The following is an 18,268-nucleotide window of genomic DNA, read 5'->3' on the forward strand; positions in this document are numbered from 1 at the left end:
TTCCTCGTCCCACAGAGCTTTCTCCATCTGTCGGCCTCCCTTCCTCTCCCCCAGTAGCTGCAGCTAGCGCTCATCCCTGTGCACGGCCCCCAGCCCCAGCGAGCCCCCTGCCCCTCCATCAGAGCCCGGCAGAGCAGCAGCAGGCCAGGAACCTCTCGCTGCCAAGGCAGCCCTGCCCTGCCCTGCCAGCTGCCCTGTGCCCAGGGACAGATGCCCCTTCCCTCACCCGTGGAGCGGAGAGTCGTGCCCAGGGCCTCCCTGCAGCAGTATGAAGGGGGGGCAGCCCTAGGGCCGGGTGCCAGTGGGACCTGACTGGGCTGTGGCCCGTGCCCTCTCCCACTCCCGTACCTGGGCCGGCTGCCCCCGGGCTGGGCGTGGCTTTGAAGTGAGCAGTCTCCCGGCTGGCCGGGTCCGGCTGCGGGTACTTGGTGGAGGCCGCAGCTTTGGTGCTCTTGGCCCTGGAGAGTTTCTTCTGGATCCGGCTGCCGGGGCTGGACTCTTTCCTGCGGAAGGGGCTGATGCCGGCTGGGAGCCCTTTGCTCTTCACTTTCTGCTTCAGCTGAGAGACCTTGTGAGCCGCCTTGGCAGCGTTTTTCTTGCACCGCACCTTGTCCTGCGTGGGTCGGAAACAGCCCAGCCCTGAGCGGCCACCCCGCGCGCTCTGCCCTGCCGCCCGGCCCCACCCCAGGGTGACCAGATGTCCCGAGTTTATAGGGACAGTCCCGATTTTTGGGTCTTTTTCTTATATAGGCTCCTATTACCCCCAATCCCCGTCCCGATTTTTCACACTTGCTGTCTGGTCCCCCTAACCCCACAGCAATGGCTTCACCCATCCCCCATTGCCAGAGGAGGAGCTGGGCTTCCCAACAGTGCTGCTGAGTACATTACGACCCGCATCCCCGCTCCTCCCGGCTGGGGCTGTTGGGGAATGGGGCCGCCCAGGCGGGGCCCCATGTGTGGAACAGCCAAGACCCCCCAGAGACCCCGGGCACCGTGCCCAGCGCCCTCACCCAGTGTCCAGCCTCCCCCAGCCAACCCGGCGGGGCCATTCCCGGTGTGGGCACTCACCTGGGCGCCCTTGAGGCTGCTGTAGGCCGCCTCGGCAATCCTGCTCCGCTTCTTCTTGGGCTCGCCGTCGCTCCGCAGCTCCGCGCACAGGAGGGACAGGCTGGTCTTCACGGCCCTATGAGTGGGGGAGAGCGGCCTTCAGTGCACCGGGCATGCAGAGACGCGGAGACGCGGGCCTTGTCCCCGGGTGCCGGGAATCCAGTCCTGCCACCAGCCTGCCTGCCCTGCCATCAGCCCCACCCCAGGAACCCCGCCCCGCCACCAGCCCCACCCCAGGAACCCTGACCCGCCATCAGCCCCATCCCGCCACCAGCCCCACCCCAGGAACCCTGACCCGCCATCAGCCCCACCCCGCCACCAGCCCCACCCCAGGAATCCCGCCCCGCCATCAGCCCCACCCCAGGAACCCTGTCCTGCCGCCCACCCGGCTGCCCCAGGAATCCCAGCCTGCTGCCAGCCTCTACCCTGATGTCAGCCCCACTGCCAGAGTCTGACCCCCCCGCAGCCAAGCACTCTCCCAAGCACTCCCCCATAGCCACTGAGCCCGGGGCCCTGTGAACTGCCGCGGCACCGGGCAACCAAGGGGGTCGGGGAAGGGATCTTGCCCCCACCCGGCCCCTTTGCCCAGAGCCATGTTCTATGGAGCCAAGGTTTGTGACAAACAGGTGGGCATGAGCCAGGTCCATGCTGGAGCAGAGAACCAGAGCGGCTCCGAACTCCCACCCCAGCCTGGCGCTGGGTTCTTGTCCCAGCGATGTGACTGGGGGCAAGTCGCCAGATCGCCCTGTGCCTCAGTTTCCCACTGTATAAAATGGGGGCATTGAGACTTCTCTGCACCCCTAGAGGGGAACTGGGAGGCAAAATCCATTGTGGTGCTTTGAGATCCTTGGGGGTAGAGGCTGCACAGACAATGCGAAGTGTTACTGCACTTCAGCCTCCCTGACACCGGCCCTGCGCCCCCTTCCTTCCCTGGCAGGTGTATTATGTGGGGGGATGGGCTGCGTTGGGATCTCCCCACCCAACAATGAATACAATGAGGCCACAGCTGGGGCAGGCCAGATCCACCCCCCCTCCCACCCCGCATCTGCTCCCTTGTGGGGGTGGGGGGGGGCGGGGGAGTCCTCTCCCTGGGACATTCCTGGGCTTTCCGTGCCTTCCTGCCACATTCCTCCAGAGAGCCCGCGAGGCGGCTGCTGCTGGAGCTAATTAATACGGGGCGGGGGGGGGAACGGACCCGCTCCACGGACAATCGCCTCTTTCACCAAAAATGAATCACCATCCCCAGCTGTCAGGGCGCTTTATGGGCACGGGGCTGGCAGGGGAAAGGCAGCTCCCACGTGGGGCTGTCCTGTCCTGTCCGAGAGGATGTCAGTGCTGCCACTGGTGAGTGGGGAAGATGGGGAGACACCCTGCCCCCAGACTGGGGGAGATGCACAGGTGCTGCCCTCCTGGGGCTGGGGGCATTTATTACTGACTAATTGCTTTAGTCATTAGAGTGCAGAAAAAAACAGGCAGGGCCTGAGAGCGGCAGCTGGGCCCAAGGGGGTGGGGGATGGGAGAGGGGGGGTCCCCTGCCCCAGCACTCAGATCACAGCACCTCGGGGAGCGGCGCACAGAGACGCTGTGGGTCAGAGTGCCAGAACCAGCCACGGCCCCCATCCCCACTGTGCAATCAGCGGGACACAACACCAGTGCCCGCCCTGCCAGTTCCACAGCCCTGCCTGCGGCTCTGCGGGCACTGCCCGTGCATCTGGGCGCTCGCTGGAGCAGCCACCCCACAGGGAGAATGCCCCCCCCCCGGGCTCCCTGCAGGGGGCTCATTTACCCTCCCTGTTCATTCCCTCTCAGCGCTGCTGCCCACCCCGAACCAGGGCATCTCGCTGCCCCAAGGCCTGGTGCCCGGAGCCCCTCCGTGCCGGGAGCGGGGCTGAACCCCAAGCTCCAGGAAAGCTGACTTTGCTCCCCTGCCCTGGCGCTCCAGGCTGGGGTCCGAGGCTGTCCCCCAGCCCCGCACCTGCAAGGCAGCTCCTGTTCACACCCCTCTGGCAGGGCTTGATGCTTTCACTCGACCTTTCGACCCGGTGCCCTTGGGCGACCCTGGTACCCAGTGTCAGCTCTGGGCAGCAGGGGGGCAATCCCCGGCTAACCAGAGAGCCAGGAGGGGAGGCAGGGAGGTTCCCAGCTCCCCAAGTCACTGGCCGGGGCCCTTGGGCCAGCCAGGGAGGAACGGGGCCCTGCGAGGAGATTCCACGGACCAAGGCCACAGCTTTGCTCCACGGGAGTGTCTGGCTTTGGGAGGCGTCTCCGCTCAGCCAGCTCCGCGCCCTTGGGGAGCTTGAGGAGGCAGGAATGTTAGTGATCGGATGGCGGCCAAAGGGCCGGAGTTGCAGCTGGTGGACGAGCCTTTGCCGCAGGGCTGTGGCCAAGATGCCGCATGTGGCGCCCGGGGAGGGGCAGTGCCTGCGTGTGGGGCTGCGGGCTCACAGCCTGCAGAGGCAGATTTCCTGGGGTGCGGGGCCAGGGCATGTGCAAAGGTGTGCGTGTGCACAGGGTCACAAGCAGCGTGTGTGTCAGCACGATGGATGCAGGGTGTGAGCACAAGGAGCTCACTGCAAGGCCGTGTGTGGGTGCACGAATGTGGGGCGAGGCTGTGTGCAGTGGGGGGTCAGGCCAAGTGGAGGGCTGTGTGATTGTGCATTTGTTTGTGTACTGGAGCACAGACGTGTCCGTGCGAGGATGAGCGTGTGCATGGGTATGCATTGGCGCACACGTACGTGAGTGTGCCGGTCTGTGTGGCTGCATCTGTGGAGGAAAGTATGTACATGAGCACACGCGTGCATGAGTGTGGCTGCATGATTGCATGTGCACACGAACAGCAGGAACACGCCTTAGTCTGGCCACAGCCCGGGTAAATGGCACGGATCCGAGGTTCTTGTTGGGTCCTTTATCAGCAACGCCAGTGACTCTGGCCCATGCACCAGGGGAGGGAAGTGGCCAGATCTGGAGTGGGGAAGGAATTTCCAGGGATGCCAGTCCCCTGGCCTGGGCCCCACCAGGGCATTTTCTGCCCCTCCTTCCCCACCAGAGGGCTGGCAGCTCGGGCAGCCCTGGCAGGAGGGCGGTCATACTCAGCCAGGCGTCTGTGGAGGAGCCCAGAAGCCCTTTTCTCCAGTCACTAGAGGAGACAGACCTGCTGCGGGCAGTGGAGGGCAGCGCGGGGTGTCTCGTCCCAGGGAGCCGGCCCTGTATTCAGCGGGCTGTAGAGCCTTGCGGATGGGGGTGGGGGAGGTTTCTCCTCTTTCCCCTGGACTGGGGGGAGGGAGCAAAACCAGTTGTCCCAATAGCCCAGGAGAATTCCCAGCAGCCATATGGTCGAGCCACGTTGCAACCCTAAGCCAACACCAACTGCTTTTTTTTTTTTTTTTTTAACTCTAACCTTCAGTCCATTTGCTAATGTTTTGTGACATAAAACCTCGAGATTAATTTTTTCCCTCTGTCTTAATTGAAGGAACCATTTAGTACAGATTTAACTATTATTACCAAATCATCAGGATTGATGCACTGCGCACACACACTCCAATCATGTTTGGACTAGCTCGGAGGATTTATGCAAATGGGCCTGCCGGGAGAGGCAATTTGTAGCAGAGAAGGACAATTATACAGGGCCCGTGAGTGCGAGAATGACTGCGCCGGGCGGCTAATGGATAATAATAAAGCGCCAGCAGCAATGAACAGCACTGCAGCGTGACCAATGACTTTATACAGCACAGATAAAGAGGCTTTTATGCAACGCTGCCTTCCCCTTTGGGGGAGGGGGGGCGCTCCCCGGAACAGTGCAGGCACGTCGGAACCGCTCCGCTCGGCGATGGGCTGGGGAGGGAGCGCCAGGAGGAAGCCAGTCTTGCAGCCAGCCAGCCCTTTCTCCAGCCCCATTTCCATCCGACTGCACACACGGGGACTGCGTCCCCTGCCCCCGAAATGCTGCTGGTTCTGGGGCAGAGGAGCCGGGAGGCGGGCAGTGCCACGCAGAAGCAGGAAGGAGAGGAAGGACACCAGGACACGCTCCTGTAATCGGCCTACCAAGTGCAGGGGGTTGCAGGTGTACAGTCCCAGCGCTCGGCGTGCCACTCTGCCCTGGGGCTCGCTAAGAGTCACATCTACCACACCAGGGATGGGGAATGAGCCCCCACCCTCCCATGCCACAAGGCAATGCATGCAGCACACCCCCTGGAGCCAGAGCACGGGGCTTCCTGGGGCCAAGCAACCCCCCGAGACAGGGGCCCCAGCTGCTGGCACATCCCCACAATGCACCACACGCAGCGTCACTCACTTGACTTTCCTGCCGTCAGCCCTGCTGAGCGCGTTGTTCTGCCGCAGGGTGCCGAGCATGCTGGAATGCTTCCGTTTCCTTGGCCGCCCCGGGCCGCGCCGCGCCGGACTCCGTGAGCTCTCGTCGTGCCTGCGGGCACCAGCCACAACAAAACCAGAGTGATGCCAGGAACTCGCCCCCCTCCTGCCCTCTGCTCTGGGCTCCTGCGTCTTCTCCGCTGACTGGCTCATTGCGTGAACTAGGCTGAGAACGGCCTCAGACTCATCACACCAGTGACTTTTCACCTGCCTTGTTTTTCTGCTCCTATTACAGGTTCTCCCTGGGGCTCTGACACCTCCTGGGACACTGGGCAGAGACCTCGGGGGGCTCCCTCCTCTTTCCTGTGTGGCAGTTCCACTCCCACCTACCCCCCACTCCATCCCTCCCTCCCCTGCCCCTTTCACAGACTGGCCGCCTGCCCCATGCCCTGTGTGTGGCGGGGGCTCCGAAAGGCCAGTGGACAGGGGTGCATCGAGGGGGACGTACTCATGGTCATGCCGTCGCTGCAGTTTCACCAGCTCCCGCTGCTTCTCCTTGTAGCGGCGCTGCAGCTCCGCCAGCCGCAGCCGCATCTCCACCTCCTGCGTGTCTAGCTGCTCAATGGCGGCCTTCAGGGGGCAGACCTGGGGGGGCAGGCCCGGGGTCAGCGTGAGGGAGGAGAGCCAAGGGCCTGCAGGCTGGGCGGCCGAGCACCGTGTCCTCAGCTGCTCCCTTCGTTGGCATCACCAGCCTGGCCCCCCATCTCTGCCTGAACCGGCCTTTGGAGCCCAGCAAAGGGCCAAGGCCAGCGGCAGCTTCGACTGCCTGGGAAGAGAAGCCCAGGTGCATGCCCCTTTCTCCAGGATCCCAGGTGCAATGGGGGATCCATCTGTCGGGAATGGGCCACCCCACCCAGCCACCAGGTCCCCACGGCTCCAGTTCCCATCGTCCCAACAGGGCGAGGCACCCGGGCCTCTCGGGGAGCTGCCCGATGGGTGACCCTGACGAGACGGGAGCACCCTGGAGTCCCCATGTGCCAGGGAACGCGCTTAGCTCTGGGCAGAAGCCAGGCAGGGCCCTGGGCAACCCACAGACTAAACATGGGGTGGGCCCTTCGACTGTTGGTGGGCCCAGGGCTCCAAGGACAAAGGGAGGCTGCGGGGGAGAGCATGGGGCTCCCAGGAGTGGCGAGAGATGCCGCCATGGGGCCCTGGGGCTCAGGGAAGGGCTCAGGGGCCTTTCCCTGGGGGTTGCCGGTTGGAATCCAGGCCGGCGGGTGGCTCGGTTGGGCCCTGGCATGTGCTGCGGAGGCTGGGGGACCGTGCAGGCAGGGCGGCGAGGCGGGCACTCACGGGTTTGGTTTTGGGGGTCCAGGTGTATTTCCGTCGCAGGCCCCGTGCACGGGGGGCCAGGGGGGCCACCAGGGGGCTGAGGCAGGGTGGGCTGCTCTCCTCGTCGGCCGCCTCCACCAGGGCAGCGATGGTTGCCAGGCTCCGAAGGTTAACAGCCACCAAGTCTTCATCCTCCGCTGTGGGGAGCAGAGAGATCAGGGGAGGCAGAGCTGCCCCCAGCCCCGCAGCGGGGTCAGCCCCCCGCATCTCAGAGGCACTCAGCTCATTAGCTAACGACCCCCCAGCCCTGTCTCACAGCACCGAGCGAGAAGGAGCACAGACGGGGGGGCCAGCCCCAGAGGGCCTTTTGCAGCCCTGAATGCCAGCACCCCCTGGCAGGCCCAGCCAGTTGGTATAGATGGGCCCTGGGCCCAGGCACCAGAACCTCTGCCGTGGGCATCGGCTTCCTCCCCTCCCACAGCTGCCCCCTGCCTAGCTCCCTGCCCCAGGCCAGGCCCGGCACTCTGTGCCTGTTTATTCCTGGCATACCGAGCAGCAACCCAGCCGGAGGGGAACTTACAGGGACACCAAATACCTTGGCCTGAGGGTCCTGGCAGCCACCTGGGGGGGTGGGGGGCGCTTTCCCAGGCCAAAGGTCGTGTGATGGCAGGCAGGGGTCAGGGCTGGCTATGGGAGGGAGAGGGCAGGGAGAGGGGGAGGCAGAATGGGGGGAAAGCTCAGATGTCGGGGGCAGCCAGCCCAGGCCTCATCCAGGACAGGCTCCAGGGGGCAGGATCCCATGGGTGTGGCTGGGGAGGCTCAGGGGCCCGTGGGTATGACCGGGGGGGGTGGGGGGAGGCGGCGGTGGGTGCAGCTGGGCGGGGAGGGGGCATGGTCCCATGGGTGTAGCAGGGTGGGGAGGGGACAGGATCCCATGGGTGTGGCTGGGGGCGCTCGGGGGCCTGTGGGTGTGACCAGGTGGGGAGGGTGGCAGAGTCCTGCGGGTGTGGCCAGGTAGGGAGGGGGCAGGGTCCTGTGGGTGCAGCTGGGTGGGGAGGGGGCAGGATCCCATGGGTGTAGCAGGGTGGGGAGGGGGCAGGATCCCATGTGTGTGGCTGGGGGCGCTCAGGGGCCCGTGGGTGTGGCAGAGGGCCCGTGCACACGTGTGCAGGCGTTTGCTGGCCTGGCACGCGGGGCGTGCGATGGCGTGGGCTTCTCAGGGGAGGGTGCGTGTGCATGGCGTGGCAGTGGTGGCGGGCAGGAATGCCTGTGTGTGGTTTCCGTTTCGTTGCGGGTTCTGGGAACAGTAACCGTCTGAGCAGAGATGGAAGGAACAGACTTTGCTTGGGCGAAGGACTGCGGGGGCAGGAGAACCATCAGGGCGCAGCAGGGGGTTGTTTATAGCCTTGCAGTGAGGGCGGGTGAGGAGGGCCCGTGGCGTGTGAACGGGACGACGGGGCCAGGCTGGCTGGGGGCCATGTCAAGGTGTGGAGCTTCCAGTGACCTCAGCTGCTAGTGGCGGCCAAAGCCCTGGGGTGGGGATCTGGTGACCCAGGCCCGGCCCACCTGTGCTCTCTGGGAATCCTGTATGGACCAGGGCCGGGCCAGGCACAGCTCGGGGGGAGGGGCAGGGGAAGTGGGGGCGATGCCGGGTGCTTTGGCTCTGCTTGGTGCAGGAATAGATGAGTGGGGGATTTTCTGCCTCTAGAATTTAAGGAAATAAACAAGCTGGCCGAGCCCCCGTGCGCTGGGCCAGGCTCCAGGGCAAGAGTGTGCCCATTCCTGCCCTGCGGCGCCCCATTCCCTGCCCCGCGGCGCCCCATTCCCTGCCCTGCAGCGCCCCATTCCCTGCCCTCCGGCGCCCCATTCCCTGCCCCGCGGTGCCCCATTCCCTGCCCTGCGATGACCCATTCCCACTCCAGTGCCCGTTCCTTGCCCTCCNCCCATTCCCTGCCCTGCGACGCCCCATTTCCACTCCGGCGCCCCATTCCCTGCCCTCCGATGCCCCATTCCCTGCCCTCCAGTGCCCATTCCCTGCCCTCCGACGCCCCATTCCCACTCCAGTGCCCATTCCCTGCCCTCCGACGTCCCTTGCCTGCCCTCCAATGCCCCATTCCCTGCCCTCCGGCGCCCCATTCCCTGGCCTCTGACGTCCCATTCCCACTCCAGTGCCCATTCCCTGACCCGGCTCTTGTTGCAGTGGGGTTTGGGGTTTCCTTGTTCCTGCCAGGACACCCAGGTCCCCAAAAGATCCCCAGCCTTAGAGTGGGGAAAGTCCCATCCCCAGGACAGGATGCTCCCCCCAGTCTGCTCCCTGGGGCGTGGAGATGGGAAGGGCTTTGGGGGGCCATTTGCTCCCTTCCCAGGGGCTTTTTGTTGCGTAACTGGGGCTGTGCCCGGGGTCTTTCTCCCTCTGCTCAGACCTTGTGCCCCTTCTCGGCTCCTCCACCTCCCAGAGCCCTGACTCAGGAACCCCCGGCCTGGCAGCGCGGGGCCAGGATGAGCAGGAATCTCAGGTGTCAAGGGAGGAGGGACGCTGGGCCCGAAGACTGGCACCCCACCACCTTCCCAATGCCTGCTCCCAGGAGACGTCCCCGGGGCGCCTGCGCCCACTGCAAGCGGGTAGAGGGCGCCTGGCCGTGGTGAACTCTCCTTCCTGGGTGACTGGCGAGCGACCTGCGCGTTTGTCGCTCTCCAAACACAGCCTGCAGCTCACCCGGGCCAGGCAGGCCCCTCTCTGCAGAGCGCCCGGGCATCTGGCTGGGCAGCCACCCGCCTGCTCGGCTGCGCGCCCCGAGGGGCATGCCTGGGACCCCGCCGTGTCCTGCCTGGGTGGGACATGGAGCCGCTCGGCCTGTCTGCACTGGGCCACTGCACCCTGGTGGCCACCCTGACACCCCATGCAGCCGTCGCGCCCAATGCCAACCCCATACTGCACCTGCCCCACCCGATGCCAACCCCACACTGCACCCAGCCCGATGCCAACCCCACACTGCACCTGCCCCACCCGATGTCAACCCCACACTGCACCCAGCCTGATGCCAACCCCACACTGCGGGGGCGGGGAATCAAAGAGCAGAGGGGCTGCAATGGGGGGGCTCCCAGCCGAGGGAGGGGTCCGGTGTGAGGCCCGGGGGGAGGGTGGCAGCTCCTTACCTCCCACCGCCGCGTCGCACCTCTGCCGCTGGAGCTCCAGGTCGGCCAGTTCGCTGAGCAGGGTGATTCCTGAGCTGCACGGGCAGGGCAAGGGGGGAGCCGCTGGGGGGGCCGCGCTGGGCGGGCTCAGGGCAGGGAGGTCTCCCAGGTCGATGCCTGCGATGATCAGTGCGTCCAGCCCGCTCAGGGGGCCCTGGAGGCCGGTGCCCGCCCTCAGGAGGCTCAGGGAGTCGCCTTCCTGCTCCTCTTCGCAGCCGGCCTTCTGCCCTGCCACCTGCTCCTCCCCGGCTGCGCCCTCCGAGGCCTTCGAGGGGGAGCCTGCCAGTGCCCCTGGGAGCTGTGCTGCCCCCGGCTGCTCCTCCAGGCCCCCGCTCTCCTCCGGAGCTCCCTGAGCCGAGGCCAAGCCGGGCCCCCCCAGCACTGGGCCGTAGGGCGTCTCTCCCAGCTCCTCCGCCGGGCCCCGCCCCGTCGCTGCCCCCACCAGCTCCCCGGAGGCCTGCCCCGGGGGGAGGAGGAGGTGGTGGAGATGCTGGCCCATGACAGCCTGGGCCTTGGGCTCGGCCGTGGCGCCCTGCACCGCCCGCCCGGCCTCCTCCAGCACGGCCGCGGCGCTGGCCCGGCACGGCTCCTCCGTGGGAGGGAACGTCCGGGACTGCTCGGGCTCGGCCGCCGGGGAGACGCTTTGCATAGTGTCGGGGTCGGCCGGCTCGGCGGTGTGCACGGCCAGCGGCGAGGAGTAGCCCATGCTGACGGCAGGGTAGGTGTATCCGGGCGGCAGGTCTGCGGAGCAAGGCAGCACAGTCAGGGAGGGCAGGGGAGGGGACCACGTGCCCCACAGCACCAGGGGCCAGCCCAACCCCTGACGCTCTCCAGAAGGGGGCTCTGACCCCCGCCATCCTACTCAGCATCTGGGGGTCTCCCTCCCTTTAGGCCCTCGCTTAGATGTTCCCCCCACCCTCATGGGCCTGCCAGCTGGTCAGAGGCGCCTGGGGTCTGCCCGCCTGGGGAACCCCAGCCCCGAGCCGGCAGGGGCCCAGGGGACGTGTCTAACTGGCCCACGCATTTGCCAGGTCTGTGCCTCCCCAGCTGGGACAAGGGGGGTGCGTGGGATGACTCGATAGGCCCCTCTGATCCCAGGTAGCCCCCCAGGCGGGCCAGGCCCCCCCACCAATGCTCCGGTTCGGCAGGCAGGCCTTAGCCACGGCTGGGGAAGGGGAGCTGGCTCAGCACAAGCACTGTGCCCCATTAACCCTGCTGGCGGGCATCCCCGTGGCAACCCTGGGACCAGATGCTACATCCAACACATGGTTCCAATGTAAACGCTGGCGGCGATGCCAGCGGAGTTAAATGCCCTTGTCTGAGGGCTGGCAGGGCCAGCAGGCATCTCGGCTGGCACAGGGAGGGAGCTCGGGCAGCGGGACGCACATACGGCCCCACAAGCGCCTGGTGGATTCCTGGGGCCGGTTCCCCAGCGGGTGCCAATCGGCTCCAGCCCCTCTGCCTGACCTGGCACTGGGTCACCCCATGGCGGGCCGCACGGGATGGGGAGGCTCTGGCCTCGCTGACGCCCCACATGCCCCCTTCGGCTTCTCTCTCACAAACAGGGCTGACTGCCAACCCCTCCCCCGCAATCCCAGCATGGAGAACCAGGACCACCTCATCCTGCCCCCGGTGGCCCTGAGCTCCCCCCCCACCCCACTGGCCTCATCACCACGGTGCCCAGCCGCTGTCCTGACAAAGTTGGATCCTTCTGCCCAGGGGCGGGGCCTCAGCATGGCCTCCCCCCGCCCCACAGCCAGATAGCCCAGCTCCCCACCCCCCAGGACTGCCCTGAGACACACGAATGGGGGGCTGGCCCCACTGTCTGTCTCAGGGCTCAGGCCCCGGCACTCCTATGGCTCCCCTCCAGCCCAGCCCCGGCGCGAACCCCACCTGGCTCCAGCGACTTGGGGTAGCCCCGGGGCGGCTGCCCCTCCACCCGCTTGTCTTCCGCTTCGTTGCTCTTGGAGCTGGGCGAGGGGCTGGGGCTGGCGGGCGGGGAGCGCGGAGCAACAGCCGAGCTGGGCGCCGGGCAGACGGGTAAAGTGCAGGGGGCGGCAGGATGCACCGAGGGGCATTTCGATGGATGCCGCAGGGCAGGCGAGTGGCAGCAGGGTGAGAGCTTGGCAGGGCAGGGGGCCGGCGAGGAGAGGCCCTTGGTGGGGGGCGTTAAGGCAACTGGTTTATGGGACGGCTTGAGGGGCTTCTCGGGGCCTGGCTCGTCCAGCTCGGCAGGCTGCTCCTCCACCTTCCGCTGTGGGGCCAGGACATAGACAGGTCAGCCCCACGGCCCAGCCCCAGACAGGTCACCCCACAGCCCAGCCCATGCCCCAGACAGGTCAGCCCCGGACAGGTCACCCCACAGCCCAGCCCCACACCCCAGACAGGTCAGCCCCACAGCCCAGCCCTGGACAGGTCACCCCACAGCCCAGCCCCATGCTCCAGACAGGTCAGCCCCATGGCCCAGCCCCGGACAGGTCAGCCCCACAGCCCAGCCCTGGACAGGTCACCCCACAGCCCAGCCCCACGCTCCAGACAGGTCAGCCCCATGGCCCAGCCCTGGACAGGTCACCCCACAGCCCAGCCCCACGCCCCAGACAGGTCAGCCCCAGAGCCCAGCCCCACGCCCCAGACAGGTCAGCCCCAGGGCCCAGCCCCACGCCCCAGACAGGTCAGCCCCAGAGCCCAGCCCCAGACAGGTCACCCCACAGCCCAGCCCCACGCCCCAGACAGGTCAGTCCCAGGGCCCAGCCCCACGCCCCAGACAAACTGGCCTCACGCCCTAGCCTGACACCCACCCCGGAGAGACCAGATGGCCCCAGCCCAGTTTGCCCAGTGCCGGCTCCCCAGGCGTGAGGCTGCCAGGGGCTAGGAGGGGCAGTGGACCTGCACCACCCTCCTCTGAACCCCCCCTCACCCTTCCCCCCGGCTCCCTGCCCCCGACCTGGATCTGCGACTGCCTCTGCAGCTCCAGCGCCTGGGCCGCCCGCTGCTGCTGCTGCAGGGCGTAGAGCTCCTGCTGCCGGAGGAACTGCGAGCGCGAGTAGACGGGGAGCTGGCCCGCGTGCTGCAGGTGGGAGCTGGGGCCCCGGCCCGGGTACATGGGCGGCCACAGCGAGGCCTGGTCCATAACATCAGCTGCCGAGAGAGAGCAGGGGGTCAGCTCAGCAGCCGCGGCCCCTCGCCCTGGGCCAGCCAGAGCCCGTGGGGAAGGGGCCACCCGGCGCAGCCCTGCCAGGCCCCACTCCCTGACAAGCCCTTTGCTGAGGGAATCCGGGCGAGAGGGACAAGCCCAGCCGGGAGCCAGGCGCTGGGCCCACCCTCCGCAGGGGGCAGCGTCTCCCCTGGCAGCTGCCCTTACCCAGCGTGTGCGGGGCGCCGTGGGCTGACGGCTCCGTGGGCAGGATGACGAGCTGCGCTGGGGGATCCTGGGGAAGGGGGAACACGGACTGCATGGTGCTGGGCATGGAGGCTGGGAAGCCGGGCGGCAGGTTCTGATGCAAGGCCGGGTGGCTGATGCCTGTGGAGGGAACAAACACAGAAGGGTCACGGGGGCTGGCGTAGGCAGAGGCACCTTCCCAGGGCCCCGCTCTAGCGGGCTGGCACCGTGGCCAGACCCAGGGACTTGTCAGTGACAGAGCCGGGCTGGGCAGCGAGCCCACGGGCCACACACCAGGCTCCGTGCGGCAGCTGGGACACCCAGACCACGGCTGCTGGGAGCGGAGTGAGAGCAGGAGCCGGAGGAGTCTGTAACCCCAGCGAGCCCTGGCACCGATCCACAGTGCCCGCGTACGGGAGGCCAGGGCGGGTGCAGTGGGGAATGGAGGGGCACCACCAGAGGTGCGTGGCTGGCAGCATGCCCAGCCCCTGTGATGCCCAGGCCCAATCCTGTTCATAGATTCACCCAAAGACCTGGAGCGAAGCCCAGCAGCCCCGTCTCCCCAGCAGCGGCCAGCCGGCCACGCCCTGCACTGACCGTACGAGTGCCCCCCCATCCAGATGGAGGGGCTGCGCGTCCGGGGCAGCCAGTGCGTGTGGGCCGGGTGAGCGTGGGCTGCGGGGTCCCCTCCCAACTGGCCGGCCTGGAGGGAGGAGCCGCCTGCGATCATGAGGTGGGGGGTGAGGTCGCCTGGGCAGCCGCTGGATGGGTGGATCCTGGCAAAGTCCACGAGGTCCTTGTTCTCCCTGCAAAGCGAAGGGGAGACGCAGAACAGGGTGAGACGGTGCCCATTGCTCCCCACAGCTGCCCCCATCGCTGGAAACAGAGACACGGTGCCTGCTGACAACGCGGGCACCTGGCTGCCCCCAGGCATGGTTCCAAGCGTACATCACGGCAGTCACTTGTCCAGCCGGCTCTGGGCTCCCTCTGCCTCGTCCAGCCAGCCCGAGGCACCTGCCCAGGGCCAGCTGCCAGGTGAGTCCCACGCTGGGTCCTGAGCCAGGGGCATGCGCTGGGCTCCATGCACATCCCAGGGGCAAAGTGCTTCCCAGGGAGCATCCGCCCCACCCACCTCTACAGGTGGGAAATGGGGGGGCCGACAGACACCCACCCAAGGCCACACCATGGCAGAGCTGGGAGCAGAACCCAGGTGTCCTGGTGCCCTGCACCCCTGGCCTGCGCTGCCGGGCCCTGGAGCTGCAGGATCTGGGAGTGACAGGGTTTGCGTCCAGCTCCGAGATTACTGCCTCCTCCTGTTGTTCCTCGCAGCTGCGACCGGGCCCAATCCTGGGGGCCCCAGCAAGAGTTGCCAGCGCTCTGCACCATTCAGAATTGGGCCCAAGGTTTGTAGAATGACGCTAGAGACTTTGGTGCAGCCTGGTCCTCCTCTGGCACCCACCCAGCCCCTCACTGGCCCCGCTCCAGCCAGGACCCGGAGGCCTTGGGGGCCACCCACGGCCCGTTTAAGACCCAGGGCAGAGAAATACCGGGGACGTGGGATCCGGGCAGCCCCGGAGGGGGTGGGGGAGGCCAGCCAGCCTGACTCTCCTGCCGGCGTGTGCCAGGGTGCGCTGGCTCCTTACTGGAGAAGAAGCTCTCGGCCCGTGATCCCCAGCCGCTCCTCGCACAGGCGGCTCCGCTCCTCCTCCGCCTCCAGGTCGATGACGTGCATGGGTCGTGCTGAGCCGGCTACAGGATGAGAGAGAAATGTGAGGGACAGGATCCCGCACCCCCCACTCAGGGGTGCAGGCCGGGCATCCGCCTCTCATCCTGGGCTCCCACGTTCATCCCGTGGGTCTCAGCCTGCCCCTGCCTGTGCCCATCTCACCCCCAGCTGGGGCTGACGTGTGCTCTCCACAGGGCTGGGAAACAGAGTGGGGCCGAAGGATGGGACCGAGGGGCACCGGGAGGGCTGTGGGGGGCAGAGCTGGGCTAGCAGAGGCTATGGGTCGGGACCGAGGGGCACCGGCAGGGCTGTGGGGGGCAGGGTTGGGCTAGCAGGGCCACTGACTGGCAGAGCTGTGATGGGGAGGGCTCAGGATGGAATAGTGGGGAGAGGGGTCATTTCAGCTGAGGGTCACACTGGGCTTCAGGGGAGGGAAGCATACAAAGAGGGGCTGATGGGTGGGGCCCAGGGGATGGTGCAGCATGCGGAGGGCAGCAGGCGTGAGTGTGGGGTTCCCTGGGGCCGGCCGTGCCCCTCTCCAGCGGGGCTCCGGGCAGAGGCACTGGGGCCGTGAACTCTGGGCAATGCCGGCTGGCCATAAGAACCGGACGCTTGTGGTTTCTGGGAAGTGCCCTCCCCCCACCAGCCCTGCAGACACCACCCCCGTTGCTGCTCCTCCCGGCCTGGGGCTGCCCACCCCAGAGACAGCCTCCCGCCCGGGGCGGCGCGTGGCCGGCCTGGCCCCGTTACCTTTCAGGCCCATGGTCACCCTGTTCTGCCGGCTGGAGTTGGTGCCGTACGAGGGCTCCGGCCGGCTCAGCGTGTCCTTCTGTCGCGCCACCGCCACAGCGATGCCTACGGGCGGCTGCCGCACCTCGCCCTCCCCGTGGGCCAGCTCATGGTCTCTGCTGCGGGCGCAGTCCGGCCGCTCCAGCTCCTGCTGCCCTTTCCCGGCCTGGAATTTCCCGTCCTGCTGAGCGCAGCTGCCCTTGATGGTGCCCAGCCCCACGAAGGGGGCCTTCTGGCCCACGGTAAGTGCTTGGTTGCTGTATTTCAGCAGGTTCTTCATGGCCGACACCTCGTCGGGGGGGCTCTGTGTGTCCTGGCTCAGCACCGAGCCCTGAGTCATTAGCGCAGCCTGCTGCAAACTGGTGCTGAAGGGGTCGAGATAGGAGCTCTTCCTCTCCTCGCCCATGGACATGGGCGCGCCTTGCCCCTGCACGCCCCAGGGGGGCAGAGGGGCTCCATTGTAGCCCATCGCCTTCCTCCTGGCCTCGGAGCCGCTCCCCGCCAGCTCCAGCTCCGGGGGGACGTGCTGCTGGTGCCGTATCCGCGCCACCTTCTGCGCGCTCTGGCCCTGGCACTCCTTGGAGCTCTTGTCTAAAGTGCAGCAGGACTGGCTGAGTTTGACGCACAGGGCGTCCTGGTGGCTGGCGCGGGAGCAGTCCTGAGACGGCGCCATCTCGAAGTAGCTGCCTTTCTCCAGGCCGCCCTTGGGCGCCTGGGGCAGGCTGGGGAAGGGGGCCTCGGAGCCAGCGCTGTTCAGATACTCCAGGCCTTTCAGCCGGGCGTTGGAGCTCTGCGCCCACTCCAGCCTCCGGTCCGCCTTGCCCTCCGCCTTGAGATGGTGGAAGGAGTTCCCGTAGGCGCCCGTGTGCTCCAAGCTCATCTCGTGCCTTTCCTTGGCCTCACCGCGCTCCAGGCTGCAGGCCTCGGCCGCCACCTGGAAAGACCTGCTCTTGTCGGTCAAGTGTCCCACCGACGGCACGAACGTGGCCCCGCTGAGCTTCAGCTCCCGCCCGGCTTTGTCCTGCAAGGGGCACAGCCCGTCGGGGCTGGAGTGGAGCTGCAGGCAGGGGAAGGTGGCGGCCGAGGTGCTGAGCGGGGGCGGGATGGCGGGCAGGCTGGACGGGACGGTGTAGGAGACCGAGTGGTGCAGCATCTGGCGCCGCTCCAGGCACTCACTGTAGGGCTGGGGTGACTCGTGGGGAGCCAGCTCCCGCTCCGACCTCAGCATGTCCTTGGGGCAGCGGCTCTGGGCCATGCCGGCGTGGCGGGGCAGGGCGCCGCCCGTGCAGCTAGGCAGCACGGCCTTGTGGGCGTCGCCATTGAGCATTTTGGAGTTCAGCAGGCAGGAGTTGAGGTGCTTGGCCCGGTTTTCGCACGAGCTCCTCTGGTGGACCCCCTCCTTACAGTGCCCCTCGGGCGTCATGGGCAGCACCAGCTTGTGCCGCTCCTTCACGTCCTCCTCCCCCAGCCTCTCTTTGGCCTCCCCCTTGCCCGCCTTCTCCTTGGCCAGGAGGTAGCGGTCGTATTCCTTGTGGTTCTTCTGCCCGTGGCTGGCCTCGCGGTCACGGCTGCAGGACCCGATGGGGTGGCCGGGGGCTGCTCGGGCAATGGTGGGGAAGTTGTGGTTGGCTGACAGCAGGGTGGGCTGGGCCGGCAGGTTCCGCAGGTAGAAGTTATCTGGGGGGCAAACGCAGCCGGTGAGCGCGGGGCCTTCTGCAGCGATGGGCGCCCGCCTCCCCGCGGGACCTGGGACACGGCCCCGGCTTGGCTGGACGCTGGCTCCCTCCGCGGAGCTCGCCCGCCACCAGGCCCTGCTGACCCTGCTCTGCGCAGCAGCCCCCAGCATCGCCCACAGGAGGCACCCGACGTTTCAGCGCCGTGACAGTCACCTCAGCAATGCTAGAGCCCACCCCGGCAGCACCCCTCATCCCAGCCTCCCAGTCCCCCATCCTCCCCCTCATCCCAGCCGCCCCATCCTCCCCACCCCAGTCCCCCTCATTCCAGCCCTCCAGCCCCCCAATCCTCCCCTCATCCCAGCCCCACAATCCTCCCTGCCCCAGCCCCCTTCATCCCAGCCCCCCACAGCCCCACAATCCTCCCCTCACCCCAGCCCCCAATCCTCCCTGCCCCAGCACCCTTCTTCCCAGGCCCACAATCCACTCCTCATCCCAGCTCCCTTCATCCCAGCCCCCATCCCTCAGTCCTCCCTGCCCCCAACACCCCCAACCTTCCCAACCCAGAACCGCCACTTCCATTAATCCTCCCCCCACAACAACTCCACAAATCATGTCCCCCCCCAGACCCTCCCACCCCCCGCCAGAAGTTCCCCACTTTTTGGTCCAAGTGGCTGTAAAAAATCAGCCTGTTGCCCAAATCCCTCCCAGCGCAGGGTTATGGGCCAGGCCGGGGCATCGCAAACCGACCCACGGCCC

The 18,268-nt window shown here is 67.2% G+C and overlaps 1 protein-coding gene across 1 annotated transcript in view; it reads right to left on the bottom strand.

Annotated features, from left to right (window-relative positions):
- Window positions 1-18,268, bottom strand: part of BAHCC1 (BAH domain and coiled-coil containing 1) — an 84,834-nt gene that overhangs the window by 10,727 nt on the left and 55,839 nt on the right. The window contains exons 5-16 of the mRNA XM_034790535.1: window positions 15,798-17,513; window positions 14,965-15,070; window positions 13,919-14,127; window positions 13,304-13,462; window positions 12,887-13,080; window positions 11,836-12,196; window positions 9,904-10,683; window positions 6,769-6,944; window positions 5,924-6,060; window positions 5,399-5,527; window positions 1,069-1,183; window positions 349-613 (exon numbers count right to left, since the gene is read on the bottom strand). Of these exons, the coding sequence (XP_034646426.1) occupies window positions 349-613; window positions 1,069-1,183; window positions 5,399-5,527; window positions 5,924-6,060; window positions 6,769-6,944; window positions 9,904-10,683; window positions 11,836-12,196; window positions 12,887-13,080; window positions 13,304-13,462; window positions 13,919-14,127; window positions 14,965-15,070; window positions 15,798-17,513 (4,347 nt within the window). The remainder of the gene's footprint in view (window positions 1-348; window positions 614-1,068; window positions 1,184-5,398; window positions 5,528-5,923; window positions 6,061-6,768; window positions 6,945-9,903; window positions 10,684-11,835; window positions 12,197-12,886; window positions 13,081-13,303; window positions 13,463-13,918; window positions 14,128-14,964; window positions 15,071-15,797; window positions 17,514-18,268) is intronic.

Source organism: Trachemys scripta, chromosome 14, assembly GCF_013100865.1.
Source record: "Trachemys scripta elegans isolate TJP31775 chromosome 14, CAS_Tse_1.0, whole genome shotgun sequence".
Classification (NCBI taxonomy): domain Eukaryota; kingdom Metazoa; phylum Chordata; order Testudines; family Emydidae; genus Trachemys; species Trachemys scripta.